General features: G+C 38.7%; 1 protein-coding gene and 1 long non-coding RNA gene across 3 annotated transcripts in view; one reads left to right on the plus strand and one right to left on the minus strand.

Annotated features, from left to right (window-relative positions):
* Nucleotides 1-833, plus strand: part of LOC118599504 — a 1,688-nt gene extending 855 nt beyond the window's left edge. The window contains exon 2 of the long non-coding RNA XR_004948886.1: nucleotides 166-833. This is a non-coding gene — a long non-coding RNA (uncharacterized LOC118599504). The remainder of the gene's footprint in view (nucleotides 1-165) is intronic.
* Nucleotides 1-20,432, minus strand: part of LOC112149225 (neprilysin) — a 42,688-nt gene extending 22,256 nt beyond the window's left edge. The window contains exons 1-4 of one of the 2 annotated variants that reach the window (XM_024276798.2): nucleotides 20,292-20,432; nucleotides 17,163-17,336; nucleotides 15,561-15,596; nucleotides 10,572-10,733 (exon numbers count right to left, since the gene is read on the minus strand). In XM_024276798.2, the coding sequence (XP_024132566.1) occupies nucleotides 10,572-10,733; nucleotides 15,561-15,596; nucleotides 17,163-17,336; nucleotides 20,292-20,334 (415 nt within the window). In that variant the 5' untranslated portion in view covers nucleotides 20,335-20,432. Of the gene's footprint in view, nucleotides 1-10,571; nucleotides 10,899-15,560; nucleotides 15,597-17,162; nucleotides 17,337-20,291 lie in introns of those variants that run through there. The other variant, XM_036214764.1, reaches the window with a different exon arrangement.
* Nucleotides 20,433-20,957: the final 525 nt, after the last annotated feature.

The raw sequence follows: 20,957 nt of genomic DNA on the forward strand, positions 1-20,957 counted from the left end.
CGAACAGACAATCTAGAGTCCAAATTACCTCTCATTCTTCATTGGTCATCTTGAATATTGGCCACTTGGGGTGTAACGACTTCATTCGATATTAGTGATTGATGTCTAGATTCACCTTCAATTTAGGTTCATTTTGAACAACCCAATCCAAGTCAGTGACCCAAGGTCAATCAAAGACATCTTAAGACAAAAATTTCAACTAGAAGTGGGAATCTTGAGGCACCCCACAATTCAATTTGATTAAGATTCAGGAGGCAACAATACAATTATGAAACAATTATCATTGCATCCCAGAGCTGCATTTTTTTTTTTTTGTAGAAATGTTTCTCTTTACTACAAGACACTAGACCAATATGACTTACTTTTCTCCACCAAAGTGGATTTTTAAGTAAAGACCAGATCAGTGCATTTCAACTTTTACTGAGAATATAAAAATTCTGGTGTGAAAAATATTTCCTTTGATAAATCAAAAATCTTTCACGGCATCAAAAGGGAACATTTTCATTGACCTCAACCTTAAATAAGACAATGTTACGTTTTATCATGAGACCAGCTTTAATGAAGTGCTCCTTAACTCACGTCAAACAAAATGGTGTCTAGCTAGCTGCACACTGGAATTCAGCATATTTGCAGTTTCCCCTACACATTTAATTTTGGTGGGACATAACTTGCACACCGCAAGACTTTTATCCAATTGACCCTTAACGCCATGAAAGGTAAAGTGCTTCTAAACGGTTGCTTTAAGCGAAGTGGGATCTGGTCAGATGATGAGCTCTGGAAGCTCAGCCATGCTTGTGTGCTTTTCAAAAATGTCAGTAAAAAAAAACAAAAAACTCTGCATTTAGTTCCACTTGTTACTTTTAGTTTAAATCATATACATCAATTATTGATTTAAAAAAACAAAATCATAAAATAATTCATAATCACTTATGGATCATCAAAAAAATATATATATATAAATATATATATACACACACACACACACACACACACATTTTTTTTTCCCCCCACCACTACTTTCAACCAGTGTGACTTGCAGAAAACTACTACTGTAGGGTTGATTTGATTATGCCTCAGATGGATCAACCTGATTGGAAAAGAAAATTGGTCATTTGATTAATCGTTGCACCTCTATTAGCCACTAGAACGTCAGAATTTTACAACAAGAATCAGAGATCAAGTCAAAACGGCTGCCGTTTCTTGCATCATTATCGTAAAATCAACACAAACAATGTAAGCAGAAGAAACAAAAATATGGCAAAATGTACCTTACTTAGCTCAAACACATACAGACAAAAAAAGGGATACTTTTATGGTTATTTGCTCTGGTTCCAAAATATATTGTTACCCTTCTGTGCATAAGCTCCGTACCCCATTGTTCAAACTGTGGATTTGTACCAAGAGGACCAAAACAAACATCAGGTACAGATCCACAGATTCTCATACTAGACATGATAGCCATGGCATTTCATGGTTCAACTAATGGCCGACACAGATTAGATTTTCTAGATTTTTTAGCCATGTCTTTACACATGACTCTAGAAGTGTGACAAGTGCACATTAAGATAGTCCTTTAGACAATACTTGATTATTAAAAAGAGACATATCAAGGATCTTTTGACTTTGACAAACCTTCACATACAAAAATAACTTCAGTATTACCCGTCACTAGTGGAGGTCTCATAAATGTTGCACGACACAGAACATCGTGACCAACAGTAAAGAATGGGTCTTAAATTGGTCAGGGAGCTGACACAAGTCTGCCAAATCTAAAAACACACCAGTGTACAGGAGTGTTAAGTGACATGCAGAGAAAAAGGGGGAAAAAAAATGATTCCCAGTTTTGGGAACTTCAATCACCAGACAGGTGATTCACCATTTATAGTTTTATCATGTAGGACGAGTTTGTCGAGTTTAATTGAACTCATTAAGGGGCAGACTAATGGAACGATTATAATATGGACACACTTAAGGATAAAGCATTTGCCAATCTAAAAGAATACTTCTACACCAAAAAGAATAATTTTAGATGTAGCGGTTTATAAAAGATTTTGCATTTGATGCACATTATCTTTACAAAATTTAATATCAATAAAAATTTAGGTCAAAGCAGAAAACAAAGCTTTTTTTCCACACAAATAATACCCATATCAACCAAAGCTTTTTACATTTTACGGATCTTTACTTACTCTGCAGCTGCACAACAAAGACAAAATTTATATTTCATCACATGTGTTTTTCACCCACAGATTAATAATGCAAAAGCTTCAAGAAAGTAAAAACGCTGGAAGCTACACATATGCACTGAAGTGAGGGAAAACCAGACATCTGCTGTACAGAGGAGAAACAATACACCAGGGATGTAACCAGTGAACTAATGATGCTTTTCAACAGGTTCAGCCAAAAAGATCTCAGGATTTTCCTCATCTGACCCCAGCCACTGAGACCTCGCATCCCCAGTGGGTGTTCATCTTTTGAATCTTGTAGACATTACCCTAGTCTCTTCATCTCAACTCATTAGAAACACAGAGATGCCTCACCCACACCTAAATTGTCCTGTGACGTCAAAAGCTGTAGAAAGCAAATCAAGCGTCTCAGTCTAGACTGTAAGCCAGATTGCTTTAAACCTGCAGACCAACTGTGGAAGTTTGCAGCATCTCAATAGAATCTGAGTCACAATAAAGTTCTTATCATGAACTAGTCATGTGGCCTTGTTCCACAAAAATGAAATACAAGTTCAGAGTCTGGGGTTATTAAGACAAATTGTCCCTGAACAATTCCTCTGGACAGAGAATAAGGAGACAACCACCTATTATAAAAAAATAGATACATGCAGAACTTTAATTAAACCAGAACATAGTTCCCATTACTGAAAGAGAGGCAAAGGCTGTGGAGAAATAACAGATATGCGAGTGTTCTCCTGGAGAACAGACTGCTTTAGTGGACGCCCTACAGGGATGCCGTTTAAAAAAAAAGTAGGAAACAAGCCTTCACCTCTTGGAAGTAGTAGACTTTGCTCAACACGATATACCACATATTTTACTTGTGTAAAGTGGACAGCTTTGATGTCCAAGGAAAAGAGATAAATTGTTGGCTCTTTCAGGATCCTCTTTAGTAGCTTCTGTGAAAGGCTGAAAGAAAAATAAAGTTTTGCAAGCTTGTAAACATAATGAACAACAGAGAATACCTGATACACAAACATGTGAACAGCACACACATCTACCCCAGAGATATTTGTTGGCTGGATGTTCAGTTGCTCCTGATTTTTTCCAGTTTAATGGTGAAAAGAGCTGCAACTCCAGCTCTTTCAATATTGACGTAACAATGTGCAAGCTAGTGTTCACACAAGTGCAATTCAGAGGCCTTTATTTTATCCAAAATTTAATGTACTAAAAAGGGAAGAGCCAAAAGAACAAGCTGTGTTTTCAAAATGTTCCAGAGAACAAAACCATACTGAACCTTCTGTAATAAAACCTGAGTTTAGTGTTCTTTAAAAAGTTTGGTTTCCTTCAAATCCGCTCGTTTCATTTTTGCACACACGCACGTCACCTCACTCTGTTTCTACCCACACATTTGTCTAATCCTTCCATTTTCTCATTACCATTTGTGCACTATTTATGTGCTCATTTAATTGTAATGAAGTCCTGAGATAAAGACTCTTCACAGGACGCTCCCTGTAAAAGGGCACAGATCATGTGTGTGTAATTGGATTACTGACTGCCTGGTGCTAATGTATAACCACAGCAAAGGTTCACCCTTTAACTCCCCTCCTGTCAACACACTTCTACCCTCATCACATAAACAATTGGGTTCAGACTATGTACAAATGTTTTGTTCACTCATGGAAAAAAAAAAAAAAAAAAAATCTTCCTGGTCCTTTCTCTTCATTCCACTATCCCTCTCATTTAAAATGTTTAGTGAGTTTTTGCTTGAGTTCATTTTAATCCTCAAAAGCATCAAGAGTTTTTCTTAGCAACACAAATGCCTCCAAACGCTGACTCTTGATTTTCTAGGATTTTTTTTTTTTTTTAAGTGATTAATGTGCAAGAAGACAATTACAAATTCACTAAAAACAAAACTTACAATTCCAAAAGCATAACCACAGGGGTCGGTGTTTTTGTGTGATAAACACTTCAATAAAAAGGCTCATTTTGCTTATTTAACTTCATAAAACTCTTCATAAAACTGTTTGAGGTAGGGTTAATAAACTGACTAGGAGGAGGGTGTGTATTAGAAATGAAAGCATGCATAAGCTTTAGTCCAAGACTCATCTAATCACAAATTGAAATCATATGAGGATGTGTTTGTTGTGTGTGAGAACTCATACAAAAACAAGGAGTTTCTTAATTTCTCCAAATCCCAGAACATTTACACCAGGCTCTGCAACGAGGATTCAACCCACAACTTTCAATGAAAAGTCTAAGTAAACAAGTGCATGTGTGCTTTTTTGCCTTCAAAATTTTCAAATCCATACAGTGCTACGCAAATTTTTAAGTATGTTTCCAGTTTTACATACAAAACAAATGGAAATTAAATGCCTATTTAAAAGTTAAACTAGGAACTTTAACCAGAGAGTCTATGCATGGCAGTGAAGCATGAGTGGAATCCTTTTTAATACATGTAAGTGCCATCCATTTGAAAAGTAATCATGAAGGAGGAATAAATAATTGCAATTTATCCACCAAGTCTTTCATATGTTGGAATAGAGCTGTGAAAGAAAGAGCCTGGAGAAAGATTTGTAAGATTTTGCACCAAATCTCTAACTGCTTGTACCATGCACTAGTATCAGGTAGCAGCAGTCCAGTGCGAACAACATATCATAAAACCGTGTTCAAGATTGACAGTTTCTTGAACGAACATCACAAGCCCAATGTCTACGTAACATAATGGGTACATACAGTAGGTGTCCAAAAATGTTAAAACACTGTCACTCAGCCATGTGCATAATCATGCGACGCATGTTCAAGAACATGCCGAGTGTGCGTTCTAGAACCCTCATCACATGCCTGACGTGTACGTAACATAATGGGTACATACAGTGGGTGTCCAAAAATGTTAACACACCGTCACTCAGCCATGTGCATAATCATGCGACACATGTTCAAGAACATGCCGAGTGTGCGTTCTAGAACCCTCATCACATGCCTGATGTGTACATAGCATTAAAGGAGGCACAACTGTGTGGAAACCAGCTTTGCCTACATCAACAAATACCAGACCTTGTGAATAAAATATAACCTATGCAGGAAGGGAAGTGTGCATGAAAACAGCATCTTTTTGGCAGAAGTGTGATTAAGATAAGCTTTTAAAAAATGATTAATTATTATGACATGGAAGCTTTTTTAGTTCATGCACTCCCCTTCATTGTGAAAGGGAAAGTTAAAAAGAAAATGACTTTAAACACTTTCTGTTTGCCAATTAGGCTCGGGTGGATCATAACCGAGAGGTGACCTGAACCATAAAGGGGAAAAGGAGAGGTCCCTCAGGGTCTACATGCAGGTGGCTGCGACTTCAAATGAGACTCTTCGGGCAGCATGAAAACATGAAGAGGAAGACAGCTGCAAAGACAGAACGAGGATGAAATATAAAAAGAACAAGGATCAGACTGACAGGCTCAAACAAAAGCAGGTAAGAAGATCACTGGACCAGAGTGGAGTCATTAGAATTAAGAATGAGGAGTCTGACAGCGTGGGAAGACAAGTGGCAGGGAAGCAAGGTAAAGGCCAATGCACCTGCTGATAACTAGAGGTGAGATGTAATGGATCTTCCTTGCTGAATGTTTGCCAGAAGCTTCATTTGACATCATCCTTCCCGGGATGGACCATCGACATAGCAGCAACTGAAATGTCAGCGTTGCACAATGCCAAGCATCTCTAATTTGAGTGAGAACAGGCAGGAGTGCGTTAATATTCATGTAACATGAAAGATTCCCATCGACTGACGCCTTCTGTTAGAAACTCTACATTCTGGGTTCTGTCACACAATATGCTAATATGTTCCAAGTCTGGACTACAAACAAGGCATCTCCCCTGGGTGAGAGCTTTGTATAAATCCAGACCTTTCATCCACACGCACACCAAGTTCGAAGGAAAAAAAAAAACTACAAAATAAAAAAAATAAAAACAAAACTTTTTTTTCCTCCTGTTAGTATTAGACTCACTGTTTTCCTCCAAGTAGAATGACAAAACAACATGCTGAATCTAAACAGAGCTCAATCTGCACACTTGACTTATCCCCTTCAGCAGCTGTGCCGCCTCAAAATAATAGTTTGCTAAAACAGTTGCCAGCCAAGCTACCTCTTTAATGAGCAGCCTGCTTAAAAAAAAGGGTCAGTCATTTTTTGGTGAGCTCCTGACTTTTCCCACCATTAAGTCGAGCTTTAGCCATTTGCACAATAAAATAAGTCTTGTTTACAACAGCCTTGCCTCGAGTGGCAAGCTGATTACTACCTGGTAAAAGTTTTACTCCATGTTGTTATTCATAATATATCTGCCTGCCAAAACATTTTAAATGCTATTATTTCTGTAATACCGAAAAGACACCACATAACCATCAGATTGGGTTTTTGTGCAACAGTTTTAGGGAGGATTTCTTCATAAAGAAGCAAAGTGAACCATGTAAGGAAAACAATAAAACACATATTTCTGCTTTAGTTTGACCATGTGATATTTAAATATTCTGCAACATGCATATCAGATGAAAGAACGGTTGAGCTTGATGACTAGAACATGCTATGACTCATCTGGTGATTTTACAAGAAACAAACTTATCCACATCCCCAGACTTCTGTCTGCAGAATAAGATTTAGACATGAAGTCATGCAGGAAGCAGAACAACAGCAGGGCTCACACTCGTGTACCAGCGTACGCATCAATACACATTCGGCGCTTCGCATGGAAATGACTACCACATGCTGGTTTCACAGTCCCTGACCCGTCCTCAAAGCAAGACACCATCATCCTCTGGTTACAGAAAGACCCACTTGAGTTACATTTCATTGCCCATCACTTCCTCCAACAGTCTCCTTTAATTACGACAAGCTCTTTTTCCCCCCAACAAAAGAAAAAAAAGGAAAATCCTTTTATCCTCTTCTACCTGTAGTGTTTTCTCTTTCTGAAACTAATTAAAAAGCTCATGGTCAATTAAGCAAATTATTTCACAGCATGCCACACCTAAGAGGGGGCAAAACATCCAAGGCTGCTGTTCTGATCTAAAACTAGCATATACATACTCGCCATTGATCATTTATGGCCTTTGACTGTAGCAGAAAAGAATCTAAGGCATTTACAAGCAACTGAAAGTCCACACAGCTAGAATATTCACACATGCAGCCTTCTTTTATTGCCGCCTTGCAGCATCCAGGTGTTTCTGGCTTCCTGCAGCTGTTGATGGGAAACTGTCAGTGGATAGTGATACCAATACAGACGGGATCAGATTTAAAGTTGCAGCTCTAATGAAAGCCATTCTTTAACAGCAATCTCAAAGTAAGAAATTAAAAATGAAAAGATTTGAAATGTTAACTAGAAAGCAGGTGGGTTAAATAACTATAAAAAAATCCCTCTCAGATTACCTGGTGTAATATACATGGAGGTTTATAAGGAGGCACAGGCAGAGTAAACCTGAACACATGTGCCTGTTGTACAGTCTGAAGCATTCCACCTCCGCCTGGCGAGTTACGCAGCCTCCAGGAGCACAACACCGACGGTTAGTGGGGATTCAAGCTGTTGAATGATTAGGAACAGTCCTCTAGCAGTGCCATTCCTCAGTGTGGTAAACAGTGCATTCAGAGCAATTAAGTCAACGATTTGAAAGCATCAACCTCTACACTCTCCATGATGTTTCCGCTTTAGTTGCACTTTATTCTGGTCCCCCTCCCCTTTATCGTGCTGTAGATATCACCACAGGAGCCTGACACACTAGACTGTACAAAAAAAAAAAGTAATGAATATGCACTTAAAACACAGTTGTTCCATGTGCAGAAATGAGCATGCAGTATCAGAATGCCTAAAGTGATCCCCTGCTGGGAAATTGTTATCTTCCTTTCTACCCCTAGCATACAAAGTTTTTTGAGTGTTAGAGCTGCCATGTTGGAGAGAAGTGAGCAGCTCAGTGCGCCTGAAATAACATATGCAAAGGAATTGCTAAAATGCAGAGTAGAAAGGAGAAATCCCTAAACTGTATAATGCAAGACATCCTTGAGAGATTCATTTTCAATGAAAATATAGTTTAAAGCGCAAACTGGTTGTATTTTGGTTAGAAAGTCAATGATACAAAGAATTATTTACGGTGCACTTTTAGTACAGACACCCTATAAAACAAGGGGCAAAATGCTGACCGCACTGCAAACAAAACCCAAACTGTAAATTATGTTTTATGGCTCTAAAAACATGCTTTTTTGGGAAAGAAATATGGGCACAGTCACGCCTGCAAGAAAGACATTGATTCCTCCCCAAACAATGGAAAAAAAGGCTTCATTTGTACATTTACTACACTCCAACGCTGATTCGACTGATCCAAATTCATTTTATTTGAAAATGAACAGTTAATTCTTTTTATGCCCTCTTTCATTTTTGATGTTTTTGATGCACACCTGCATAGTAAAGGCATAAAAACCTGAGAATAAAATCCTTTTATGGCATAACCAAATCCACAAAACACCAATTCCCACAACTCCACGCAATTTTCTAAAAAAAAAAAAAAACGTTTAAGATCGTCCACAACACCTTAGATCAGCAACCTTTGATGTGATAGAAGCCATTAGGATCAGTTTCTCACTGACCAAAACCCAGCGAGAGCTGAAACCTCCCACTTTGCAGTTTATCAAAAACAGTTTGTTTTTATGGCCATTAAGTTATTCCTTTAGAAAATCTAGCTCTTAAAGACCCACTCCAATAAAAATCCTGTTTTTGTTGTTTTAACATGTTTCTGTTGCATTTTTCTCATGATGGAGGACATGTATAAATTATTTAACATTAAAACTGTGTTTGAGTGTTTACTTTCTTTCAAATCGTGGTGGATCAGGAGTAGAAAAAAAAAAGCAAAGGTTTGAAAGGCTTAGATTTATGACGCAGAAGCTGTCTCCCATCTCTGCTCCGATTCTAAATCCTCCACCTGCAGACAAATAGATGCATAAACGTCTTCATTTTCCATCAAGTTCAAAATTGTATGGCTACATAGCTATTTATATATATATATATATATATATATGTATAGTTTTTCTGCTACACTAATGTTAGCTTGGGCTTGTGAGGTGCTATAAACTAGCGGAACAGTGAACTAGATATCTAGCATTACCTGTTAGCCAAATTTGGCCACAGAGGATGCTAGTGCTAATAGCTGAAGATGCTAAAATTGATAGCTAAAAACACTTAAGCAAATAGCTGAAAAAGCTGAAGCTGATAGCCAGCTAAAATATTAACTGAATGCCAAATTAGCCTTTAAAAGAAAAAAAAATAGGTTGGCTGAAACAGCTAGCGTGTAAATATTAGCGTAACTACAACGGCCTTAAAAAAATTACATAAAAAGTAAATAAATAAAAAAATAAAAAAATAAATTAGCCTGGGCTTAAATTGGGCTGCACAGTGGCGCAGTGGAAAGCGCTCTTGCCTCACAGCAAGAAGGCCCAGGTTCAAATCCCGGGTGGGGGACCTAAAACAGAAACACCAACTGGGGATCTTTCTGTGTGGAGTTTGCATGTTCTCCCCGTGCATGCGTGGGTTTTCTACCGGGACTCCGGCTTCCTCCCACCATCCAAAAACATGCTTCATAGGTTAATTTCTGACTCTAAAGTGTGTGTGTAAGGGTGTGTGATTGAGGCCCTGCGACAGACTGGCGACCTGTCCAGGGTAAACCCCGCCTACGCCCATCAGTAGCCGGGTTAGGCTCCGGCACCCCCGCGACCCCGAAAGGGAAGAAGCGGCCAAGAAGATGAATGAATGAATGAATGAATGAATGGATTAATTAGCCAAAACAGCTAGCATGTAAATATTAGCCAAACTCCAAAACAGAATTTAAAAAAATATATAGAAAAGCCTAAATTAGCCAAAACAGCTAGCATGTGACCGAAATATTAGCTTAACTCTAACGCAGCACCCCCCCCCCAAAATTTAGTAAATGCTAAAATAGTCCAAAAAGCTATCATAACGCCATTTATACAACTTTAAAACCAACTTTTTTACATAATTAAGAATAATAAGTAGGCAGTTATATTAATCCAGAATAAATCAACTTAAATCTTAAATAACTTGCAATACTTTACTCTCCATAAAAATATATTTTGCCAAAATTACAAAAGTTCGAAATGAGCCCAACATAACATCGGGGCCTTTAACAAAATAAAATGATCTGGGGCCTCATCCGGCCCCCGGGCCTTAATACATGTGCCTTAGATGAAAGTTTCCTTTAAAAAAGTTTGTGAGTTAAATTGAATCCATAAGCACACATGCATGTCTGGTCTAAAATGCTAACAGCAACGGTCAGTTTTAGCCGCAGCCTCATTTCTGGCTCTTAGCTGCCAGTCTCTCTGCTGCTCCGTCTTTGACAGCATGTATGGACGCGTGTCGGTGCGTGACCTTTGAGGATAACCTCCAGCTCGTCTCGTAAGATGTCAAACGTGCTGTATCTGGAGCTGGTCTCCGGGATGATGTTCTTCTTCAGCCATCCTCCGCAGGCATACTGATAGAAGTTGTCGCAGGGGTTCACGGAGGAATCCATGTTTTCGATGAGACGAGACGCTGCATGGACAGACAAGAAACCGGGACTGAGAACGGGGAGAAACAGGAGCCGTAAGACACCATAGCACACCACGGTGTTGATGGGCCAGATGTAAAGACGGCTGCACTGTCCCATGACTGAACCTGTGCGCTACTCCCCTTCTCCTCACCAGATTTACCGATTTCAAACCAGCGATGGTCTTTTAAAAACATTAATCAGCAGCTAATTGCACGCACCTGTTGCCGCCTCGTTTCTACTAACGTTAGCCTAAAAGTTAGCATCAAACTAATTCACAAGGAACAATGAGTAAGCATAAATGTACACAATAAAACAGAAATAAAACTATTTTTAAAAAGTAGTGGAAAAATAAGGGAGGAAAACCGCGCTCATGTCGGAGCTTCTACATACAATGTCCGTTGACGTCATGTTTTCGTAAAAATCCCACCAGATATTACTAGCATAACAGAGTTTTAGCGGTACGTACAGGACAAGCTAGCCCTTGAACTTGCGCATGCGCAAATCAGCAGGAAACAACGCGCTGGTTCTACTTTTATATTTTTTTTATTTTTATTTTTATTTTTTTTTAGAATTGTGGTAATAGAAAATTTGATCTGGTTTGGAAGAATAATAAACTGAATTTAAATATCCAAATTAATATTTTGGTATCATTTAATACTTCTAATAACAACTGTTTATTATGTTTTTATTTATTGTAAATGGTCCAATTCACACCTTGATTTTCATGCATTTTCAATCATATTACAAAACAATAGAACACATGCAAAATATGAAGGCAACAAGAACATTTAATCTTTTAAAAGAACTGCAAAAAAAAAACATTAATGACATAAATGTGCTGTCATTTAGTTCCTGCTGTATGCCCATGTGCCAAAGCATCCTGGGTCAAGACACTGAACCTCCCATTGCTCCTTGTGGTTATGAGTTGCCTCCTGTGGCGGGCAGAGGAGCCGGGATGGGACTCTGTCTGCAAAGTGCTTTGGGCTTTCTAAGAAGGTGGTAAAGTGATGTTTACAGTAAAAATAAGCTGTTTCCTAAGTATTTTTATTATTATTATTATAGGTTCAATTAAAAAAATGCAAACCTGTGGACTGTAATGTTTTATTTTACCTATTGTACTTTAGTCCATGATAAAGTTTGTTTAAAAAGAGGAGTGTGGTAATTAGAAGTAAATGTCCTGATAAAACAAACAATCATAAATATGTTGAAAAACATATTTCCTTCTAATACGTCCATAAATAAAACATTGAATTTAGTAGAGTAGTAGACTAGTCTAATTTTTCCTTCCCAAATCCAAAGACTAAAGACTGTTATAAGCTCTGAATGTATGAGCAAGCATGCACATAAGCACATGCTATACATACGTCATAGATGATTCTGCATCTGAGTTTTGGGTTTTTAGCTTTAATTTCGAATGCTTTGTTCAATTTTTAATTATGTAAAAGTGCTTTATAAATAAAGATAAATTAGAATTTCAAATAAAATAAGATATATATATTATGCACAGACAAAAATAAAAAAGACAGATCAGAATGCTTTATTGTATATATTAAATAATTTGCTGTTTCTTTGGAGTTTTTATGTATTCTGTCTGTGCACAAAGGTGCCAAACAAGTAAAACTGCTTGCTCTAGTTAGACAGTTGAAAAAAAATCTTTAACAAGGTGTATGTCATTGAGCAAAGGTTGAGAAGCACTCTATTAGAAAAGAGAGGGATGAATTAGCACAACCACTCTAAATCAGATGCACATGCAAATCCAACTTTTTTTTTTTTCTGTGATGAGTGTGTGTGCCAGAGAGTAACCATCACTGGCACTCTTTGACACTCAGCCCGTTAGGTTTTATTGTAACTTAAATCTGTAATTATGCCAGACAGGGTTGATGTCACTGATGTGAGACACAAACAAGCAGGACAGGCAAATGGGGAAACGTAATTATGTGCGTGCATGTGTGCATGATGTGTGTTAAGAACTGGGTGTGTAGAAATAATGTGATTGATTTATTTGAGTATGTGAGAGGTGGTTTGTGTTGTGGTGTTCAGTGCAATCCCCTTTCAACAGCAGCGCAAAACAGTCCAACAAGTTGCCTGACTAAAACCAAAACAACCATTTTGACCTCAGAGTATCTGTGCAGCCACAAAAAAACAATCATTATATGTGCTTGAACATTTCATGTTTGAAAATCATACTTTTAAAATGTGTTGAAATGAGAAACTGGCTAATTTTAATTGAAACTTTGCAGATTCGCCAATATAAATATAAAAAAAGCATAGCTTGTCCATGTACTTTTTTGTATTGATGGATTTTATTTTAAATGGATGCATCTTCCCCTATGGGCTGATGAAAAAAACAGAACTGGCGCCATGTCATTTGAGTAGAAACCACTCTGATTCATTTGAATTGTTCAATTTTTAAGCAGAAGTGTTATAAAACCACATCTCTTTGTATCCATTTTGCCTCCTAAGTATTCAGTGGAGTCGACTGGAAATGAGGCTAAAAAGCTGCTTGTCGCTTCTTTTACTACAGTATAATGGTATCACAGACTAAATGGATGATTCTATAGTTTCAAGAATATGGAACACCTCCTTTTTTATGTTTACGCTGTGACAACGTGTGATTTTTCAAGTTGTATTTGTAGGTTACATATGGTGGTTTGTTCAAAATGCAAACATTTTAAAGCAGCAGTGCACGTTTTCTTCATTTTTCATCTGGCCACACTACACCTGAGGGGCCTGGAATAGTGCATTTTACTAACATAAGTAATAGGAGCAATCATTTTTCAAAACTCAGAAGATCCGGTTATAATAAAAAAAAAAAAAAAAAAAGCCATGCTGCAAAAAATGAACCAAAAAAAAAAAAACTAATTGAGCAGAGGGTTTCTGCTAATATTGTCTCACTGAAAGCAACCATTATTGGTCATACCTTGGGAGGCACTGCGGTTTGGGTGATTAGGATAGAAAAACGTATCTACCCTAAAGCAAAAAAAAGAGTCATTACCTGGGGTTTACCTTTGGGGTTCTCAAAAAGGAGCCACATAATGTTCATGAAGCAACACAAATGTCATCCACAAATCTGTGTGTACCAGAAAATATAAACCATCTCTGGATACTTGTCCTTTGTTTTTAAAACTACCACAGTTAACACTTGAGCATCCTTCCTTCTGCTTCCTCTAATGCAGTTATCTTTAGCAGCCAAGACAAATTAGCGTAGCTAACATCACATTAGTAAAAATAATGTCAAGTATTAAGTGAACAGGAATCATTCATGCATCAGGTCAGGTAAATAACCTTTGATTTAAACTCTATTACAAGCTACAAATGGCCCTGGAGTTATGGTATTAGGAAAGCTAATTACACTTTAGTTCTGTTTCTAATGAGTTCTTTTGATAACTTCTTTGCCAAGAGGTCAGCGATGCCTGCCATGTCACTATTTAGTCGTTTGACATTTGGGGAAATGCGCTTAATCACTTTCTACCAAAGCCTTCCAAGTAAAGATCAATACTGCTCTGACATGAGCCTGTTGAAGAATGCAGCCAGCAGCTGATTAGATGAGCACTTGAAACAGGGGCTGCAGCTCCGTAGGCAAAAATCCTCCTACACAAAGCTCCCTTTCTATAGCACTATAGCATTAAATCCTTACAAAAACTGACACTTCACATTATGAAGGACCGTGACTATTTACTGATCAAAGCTTCCATTGTGAATTTGTGTGAAATGTGGCTTCCAACCACAGTGAATGGAACAAAGCACTTTCATTTTAACAGTTTTTATGTGGCATAGAATGAATGAAGATGATCTAACGCGGTAGTTAACAAGCTCAGCCAGGCTACTTACTTGTCCTACTTTTTAGTGTTCATAAAAAGCTGAACCGCTAACTTGCAGTTTGCTGAAAATCTTTTTACAAATGCATGCGAGTAGGGAATGTATCTTATTCTAGAATAAAGAAATGCTCAGAATGTGGAATCATTCTCCTGAGAGGATGTTGACAGAATAAAGCAGGGGAGTAGTCTGGGCTCCTCTTGCAGGACGGAAGCACATTTGAGATTATGGACCACCTGGTGTAAAGCCTTAGACGCTCACCAGAGCAATTCATTATGTCGAATGAAAGAAACAAAAAAAAATCTCCAAGAAAAAAATGTTTCTTCCTGTGTAAATACAATTAGTATGTCAATAAAACATGAAATTTCAACTAAAAAGACGAACTTTCTTGAGCTGAAACTGAATTACAGGAGGCAGCTTTCAGATCCTGAGCCACAGGCCTGTCTGTCAGACGTGACTGAATTAGGACACTGGCTCCCTAGAAAATGCATCAAGATAAATTGGCAACTGCTGCTGTTTGCTGGAGGTAGTTTTTCATTATTAGTCAAACAGGTTTCGTTTTTCTTTATTTAAAAAAGGCTGCATTTTATCTAAAGAATAAAAAAGCCATTTAATGAAAATAAGCTGAGTAATTTGCTTTTGCTGTTTTGGAAAGATATGCTATGCTTTAAGTGAGTGCAGTTAGATATTTTCTGAAAGGAGTGGAAATTGTGAAAAACTTTACAAAAAGTTCTAAACAAAGAAACCCTGTTTTATGATGTTTTTATTTAAGTTGCTTCGAGTTGGTGCATGTCCCTTTGCTTTGGACACAACTTTAGTATTCACTGCTTTTTCTAATCAGTGTTTTGGCTGAAAGGATTTTCACAATGGATGCAACTGTTTTCTCACAGCATGCCTAAAAATCTTGAGGCTTCTCCTGAGATCTCCGTTCTTCCGTACGGCCGTCCCTCGAAGGAAAAATCCCAGTGTTTACAAGAGAAGGAAAGTGAATCACACCATAACACGGTGCTTACCTGACTGTGTGCAGTCAGCTGTGGTACACATTTCATCTGCAGGGGAGAAGAACCATCAATCAGTGAGATTTTTACAGTTATAAGTCTAAGTGTCAACAGTTTTTTCTCTTCGCCTTCTTCCCTGCTCCATAATACTTGCTGCTTGTGTAACCTTTAACCACTTAGAAGCTTCCCAGTCGGTAGTTTTGCGTGAATGCACCCATAATTACAAGCATAAGCGAGTCATTGAGCTTTAGTTATCCTGACAAAGCAGCTTACACATTCATAGATCACAAGACTGTAAAAACAATAACAACTCAGCACATGTAATCCGACCAAACTCCATCATAATTGGATCGTCTGGGTATTTTTTTTGACTTGCTGAACTTTGTCAGTTTATAACCCAAAGATCAGCTGCTTACGCTTACTGACACTCAGAGATTTTAAGAGTGCTTACTTGAGGAAATTGTTTGCACATTAGTGCTTAATGAAACCTCTTATTCTATTACGGAACGTAAGGCATGGGCATTCTTAAACACAAATATTGATTTTGATATTGTTACTTACTATCTAGCTTTCACAAAATATGAAGTCAACTATAGTATATTTTTCATAGACTGCACTATGAAGCACAGTTAAAAGCCTTTTTTTTTTCAAAAATGACAGAGCGAATTTCAATCCGAAGCAGTAACATATGGATTAATTCTGGTTGTGTTTACTGATGCTGAAACAATTTTTAAAAGGTACATGTCGCTCTGTCAAAACTGCAGTCTGCTTTCTTTACAAATTCCAAACAAAATGTATGTGTTGTTATAATGACGCTAACATGTAGCAGTGTCGGATCATGTTTTGTTTACATGTTACTAACAAGGTTTGGAATTAGCGTAGTCACAGTAATGGTTTTTCTATCAGTCTGGTTTATGAATTCCAAACAAAATCTGGGTGTTATTGTAAATACACTGATGTGTAGCAGTGTCGGAATGTGTTATGTTTACGTGTTACTAATAAACTTGGGAGTTAGCATATAGTCACAATAATGGTTGTTTTAGCGGTATCAGTCTGTTTTTTCATAGGTTGCCAAAAAGGTTGGGAGTTACAGATATTGTGAATATGCTAACGTTTCTAACGTGGCTAACGTGGCTAACGTTTCTAACGCGGCTAACGTTTCTAACGTGGCTAACGTGGCTAACAATTCTAACATGGCTAATGTGTAACGTTTTACAAACAAGTTCTATAGTTACTGTGAACGCATTTAATAAAGTCTGACTGACCTACAGATTTATTTATGACCATTTAATTGTTTAAAGTGTCTTATAGTTCGGTGCTCCTTATATGGCAAAAGTTTGAAAATAGACCATCTGTTGACGGTACGCCTTGTAATCCAATATGCCCAGTGGAAAATATTCTGAAGTGTTTTAGAAAATAGACTTGAAAAAAGGTAATGAGTTCTGTTGGCCTTTTTTTTCTGTCCTCCTCCAGACGCTGCTCTTCAGTTTTGTAGACGCCCAACTTAGATTCCTTTAATCACCAGTAACTACATACAGTACTTTTTAATTATGTTGAAAAATGACAACTCATAATCCTTTTTCTTCAGGATTATTGTTTTCTCCTTACATCACTCACCAGTTTTCTGAGTGGCGAAAAGAATGATGAGGGCAACGATGACAATAAAAAGCAGGGAGACTATGGTAATGAGGCCAATCTCCAAGGAGGTCCATCGGGGCTTCTTAGCCGACTTGGGCGTATTGGTTTCTGTCATTCTCAGCTCTCCTTCAGCAGCCAGCTGTATCAACTCACCTGAAAAAAGAAAATTAGTGACTTGCTGAGAAATCAATAACCAACACTCACTTCATTTTCATTTAACAAGCAAGAAATTAAACTGTTGTCTCATAGCTTTTTTTTTAGCATGAATTCTTCCTTTTTAAGATCAATGCATCTAGAGAAATGAGGTTTAATCCAGGTTTGTTGCAAATGAACACTAGGCCAAGACCCCTTGGTGTTAGTTTTCAACATGAAGGCTGACCTACTGACCTCACTAGAAGTTCATCTGTCGTCCCCGAGTGCCTGAAATAAATGCCATGACACCGTAACTAAATGTCAATATCGCAGTCACCGAGGAAACCCCAAAAATCGTTGAAAAGCTTTTTCCAGAACAAAGAAATGTAGAGTCCAACACTGTGAGCAGCAACTGGACTGCAGCTTTAATTTCTTCCTAAAAACTGTGGGGACATTTTTTCCCCCCCCTGGTGACATACGGGATAAATGTGAAATAAACTTTTATAAAATAGTTCCTAGTGTTTTTGAAAGTAATTATAGGTTCTCTACTCCTTCAAAATTTGTGGCAACGTTTGAGAAAAGGTTTATTTTGACTCTTGCTGTGATCTTATTGTTAGCGACTTTATTTTGCCATTGAAAGCAACAACATGCAACACTCCAGTCACAAGACCCAAAATAAAGAGTGGATAACACCAATCTAGTGACTCCAAAAGCAGACTTTAAGGATTAGCAAGTGATCTCTTGGCAATAAATGTGGATCAGCAACTTAAATGCTGCAAAAATAGTTTAAAAAAAAGTACAGATTTACATAAAAAAAAGAAAATCTGCACGTGGCGGAATGAGGCTGATGTTTGTTTCCAGTTTACCAATCACTATCTTTGAATTATAGCTGCTAATTAATCCAAGATATTTAAATTATGTGCACATAAATTAATAAATCATAATCTAAAGTTACATTAAAAAGAGATTAAATGCTTTATGATAAAATGACAACATTTTCCTTCAACTCTTGCCCTTAAAAAAGATGAAATGTGTTGGAGACAACAGAAAATCAGCAAAAAACACAGTAAAAGTTCTTACCCTGGTGGTTGCAGACTCCAAACATACAAAAACAATAGATATATACAGTTCTAAAAAGAAAAGACAAGAAAAAAAAAAAAACAAGAGGGGTCGCTCCTTTGCTCACAGTGTTGCCAAGAGGGAACTTTGCAAAGTTCATGTAACAAGCAGTTAAGTCTATCTCTGTAAGGCTGAAGGCAATTAATCCTTAATCCTTGACTAGTGTTGAACAGACACCCACTTATCCACAGGCAACGCTCAGATACACTTTGCTAACCAGTGCCATGAGGTGACTGCACAGATGGGTGCGTCTCTGCGAGCAGACTGAGATGAGAGGCCAAAGTCTCTCCAGCATCCTCACCATGCACACTACATTCCTCACACACCGTTAATTCACATCCATGACCAAAACAAAAGACCAACGTGAGGTGACCCGGCCTGATTATGATTATTATCCAGCTCCCTCCAGACCCCTCTCTGCTCCACAACAGCTCTGAAATATGCATGACATCACAGCAGGGTCAGAAGATTTAACTTGGGAGGTGGTGACTGGATGCAATTCCAAAACTGGAAAATACGGCAAGTGATAAACGAGCAATTGGAGGGCATAAAACGAGGTGGTGAGACAGTAAGGTGACACAAGTTGATATATTAATCAAAACTTCCTGTCAGCATCCTGTCTGACTGCAGATCATCATGACAGCGGTCCCACAGCTGTAATGAAACCATGTGTGCGTGTCAGCACCGGAGAGGCTGTACATTATCTTCAGTCACTCCACTCCCGACACTTTCTGGGTAATTGAGTATCTGTGGGAATTTATTTAAAAGGACGAAGAGAGCAAAAAAGCTAGCGGAACACCGGGCAACAAGTGATGGAACGTAGAAAAAAGTGAACATATAAAATAACAAAAGGAAAATAAGTTATGAGCAAGCGTTTCCTGCAGTGTTCCATCATTTTGTTTATTTGCATGTGGAGACAATCAATCAAGGGGAGAGAATTTACCAATATTTCCACTTTGCAAAATGACAGACAAAAAAAAAAAAAAAAAAAAACTTGCAGCAGAAAGTTTATCTCAGTTTCTTTCCTTTCCATTTCACTTGACATACCTAAAACACAAACAGGTCCCAATCCCCTCCAAAATTAAACCCATCATTCACTGAGACACCTGAAAACCCCCATGTACCAACACACACACACACTTCCATTCAAGCCTATTTGAACAAAATCACATTTTTTTACTCTCCACATGAACCCCGAACATGGCATGTACCTAAATCAGCTTGAATCAGCTGGAATGTAGCCCCCCTCCTTCAATTAAAATACCGCCTTTATTCTGGGGTCTGATCCTCAGCACAGAGCCTGCAGCCTGACAGTGAAGGCTCAAATCATCTATGAGGGAGAGAGATGCCCAAAGGTGAAGCGATCCAACTGAGATGAAGTCCGCCTCTTAAATTACTAATGGTTTTTGTAATAGCAGCATAAAGTAAAAATAACTTTTAAAGGGGTATTGCAACAAAAGAAAAGCAAGATGTTCCGTTTTTTTCACCCCCTGCAGCTGCTGTGAACGGATGCGGCGGAAACAGAGGATCCCCGGGAGGGTTTTTAGACTGGACCAAATTCATCAAAGTGTTCAACTCAGCTGATAAAAATAAGGAGCTGCAGCGCGCGCGGCGGCTCGGAACCGCGCGGCTAAATGCGTGCCAGCTCCTCATCTCCTGTTGCACGTTGGGAACTCCAAGGGGAAAAGAGGAGGAGGAGGAGGAGGGGGTGTTAGTGTGATAGAAGCCCAACTGCCCCACGCGCACACGCACAATACAAAAAATAATAATATTAATAATACGGTGCGCTCGCACGCACAAAAACGCAAACGCCGGCGCACGCGTTTGCGCACCGCGCTACTCCAGGAGCCGACTTACCAGGTGTGTCAGGAAATTTTCGGTCAATGATATATATGGGCATCACATCCACTGATCATGCATCCATCAAATCCACAGAGGGAGCTGCTGATCGATGCGCGCGATTCCAACAAGACAGAAACCCCGCGCCCGCCTCTCTTCTCCTGCCTCTTCTTCGTCTTTTGCCTCTCAGAGCGCACATGCACACAGACTCACTCACTCTCACTCACTCACTCACGCACACGCGCACGCACGGACCCTTCTCTGAAAACTACCGACTGCGCAGTGCCACATCCAGAGAGGACCGCTGAATGAGAAGGATCCAGTAGAGGCGCGCGCTCAAGTGTGAGTGAGATCCACGCAGAGAGGGATCCCGTATACTTATGGGCTTGTGACACGCGGGAAAGGCAGGAAAGGAGCCCGACAATTTCCTGGTCCACAAACTTGCGGTTTCCACTGTCAGGGCGGCGTGAGGCGGTGACCCTGCGCCTCGATCACCGCAGGGCGCAGCTTCAGATGGTCAGTGTGACCAGAAAGAAAGTGCAGAACCTCACTGCGGGATGCGCACGCAGCTCTCACTCGCTTTGTTTGGAGAATAAGATACTGGCATATGAAAAAGACAATATTTTCTACTTTATAACACTTTATAAGATACTGCCTTAATTGTATCATAATTGTGAAACATTC

This window comes from Oryzias melastigma, linkage group LG13 (genome assembly GCF_002922805.2).
Source record: "Oryzias melastigma strain HK-1 linkage group LG13, ASM292280v2, whole genome shotgun sequence".
NCBI lineage: Eukaryota > Metazoa > Chordata > Actinopteri > Beloniformes > Adrianichthyidae > Oryzias > Oryzias melastigma.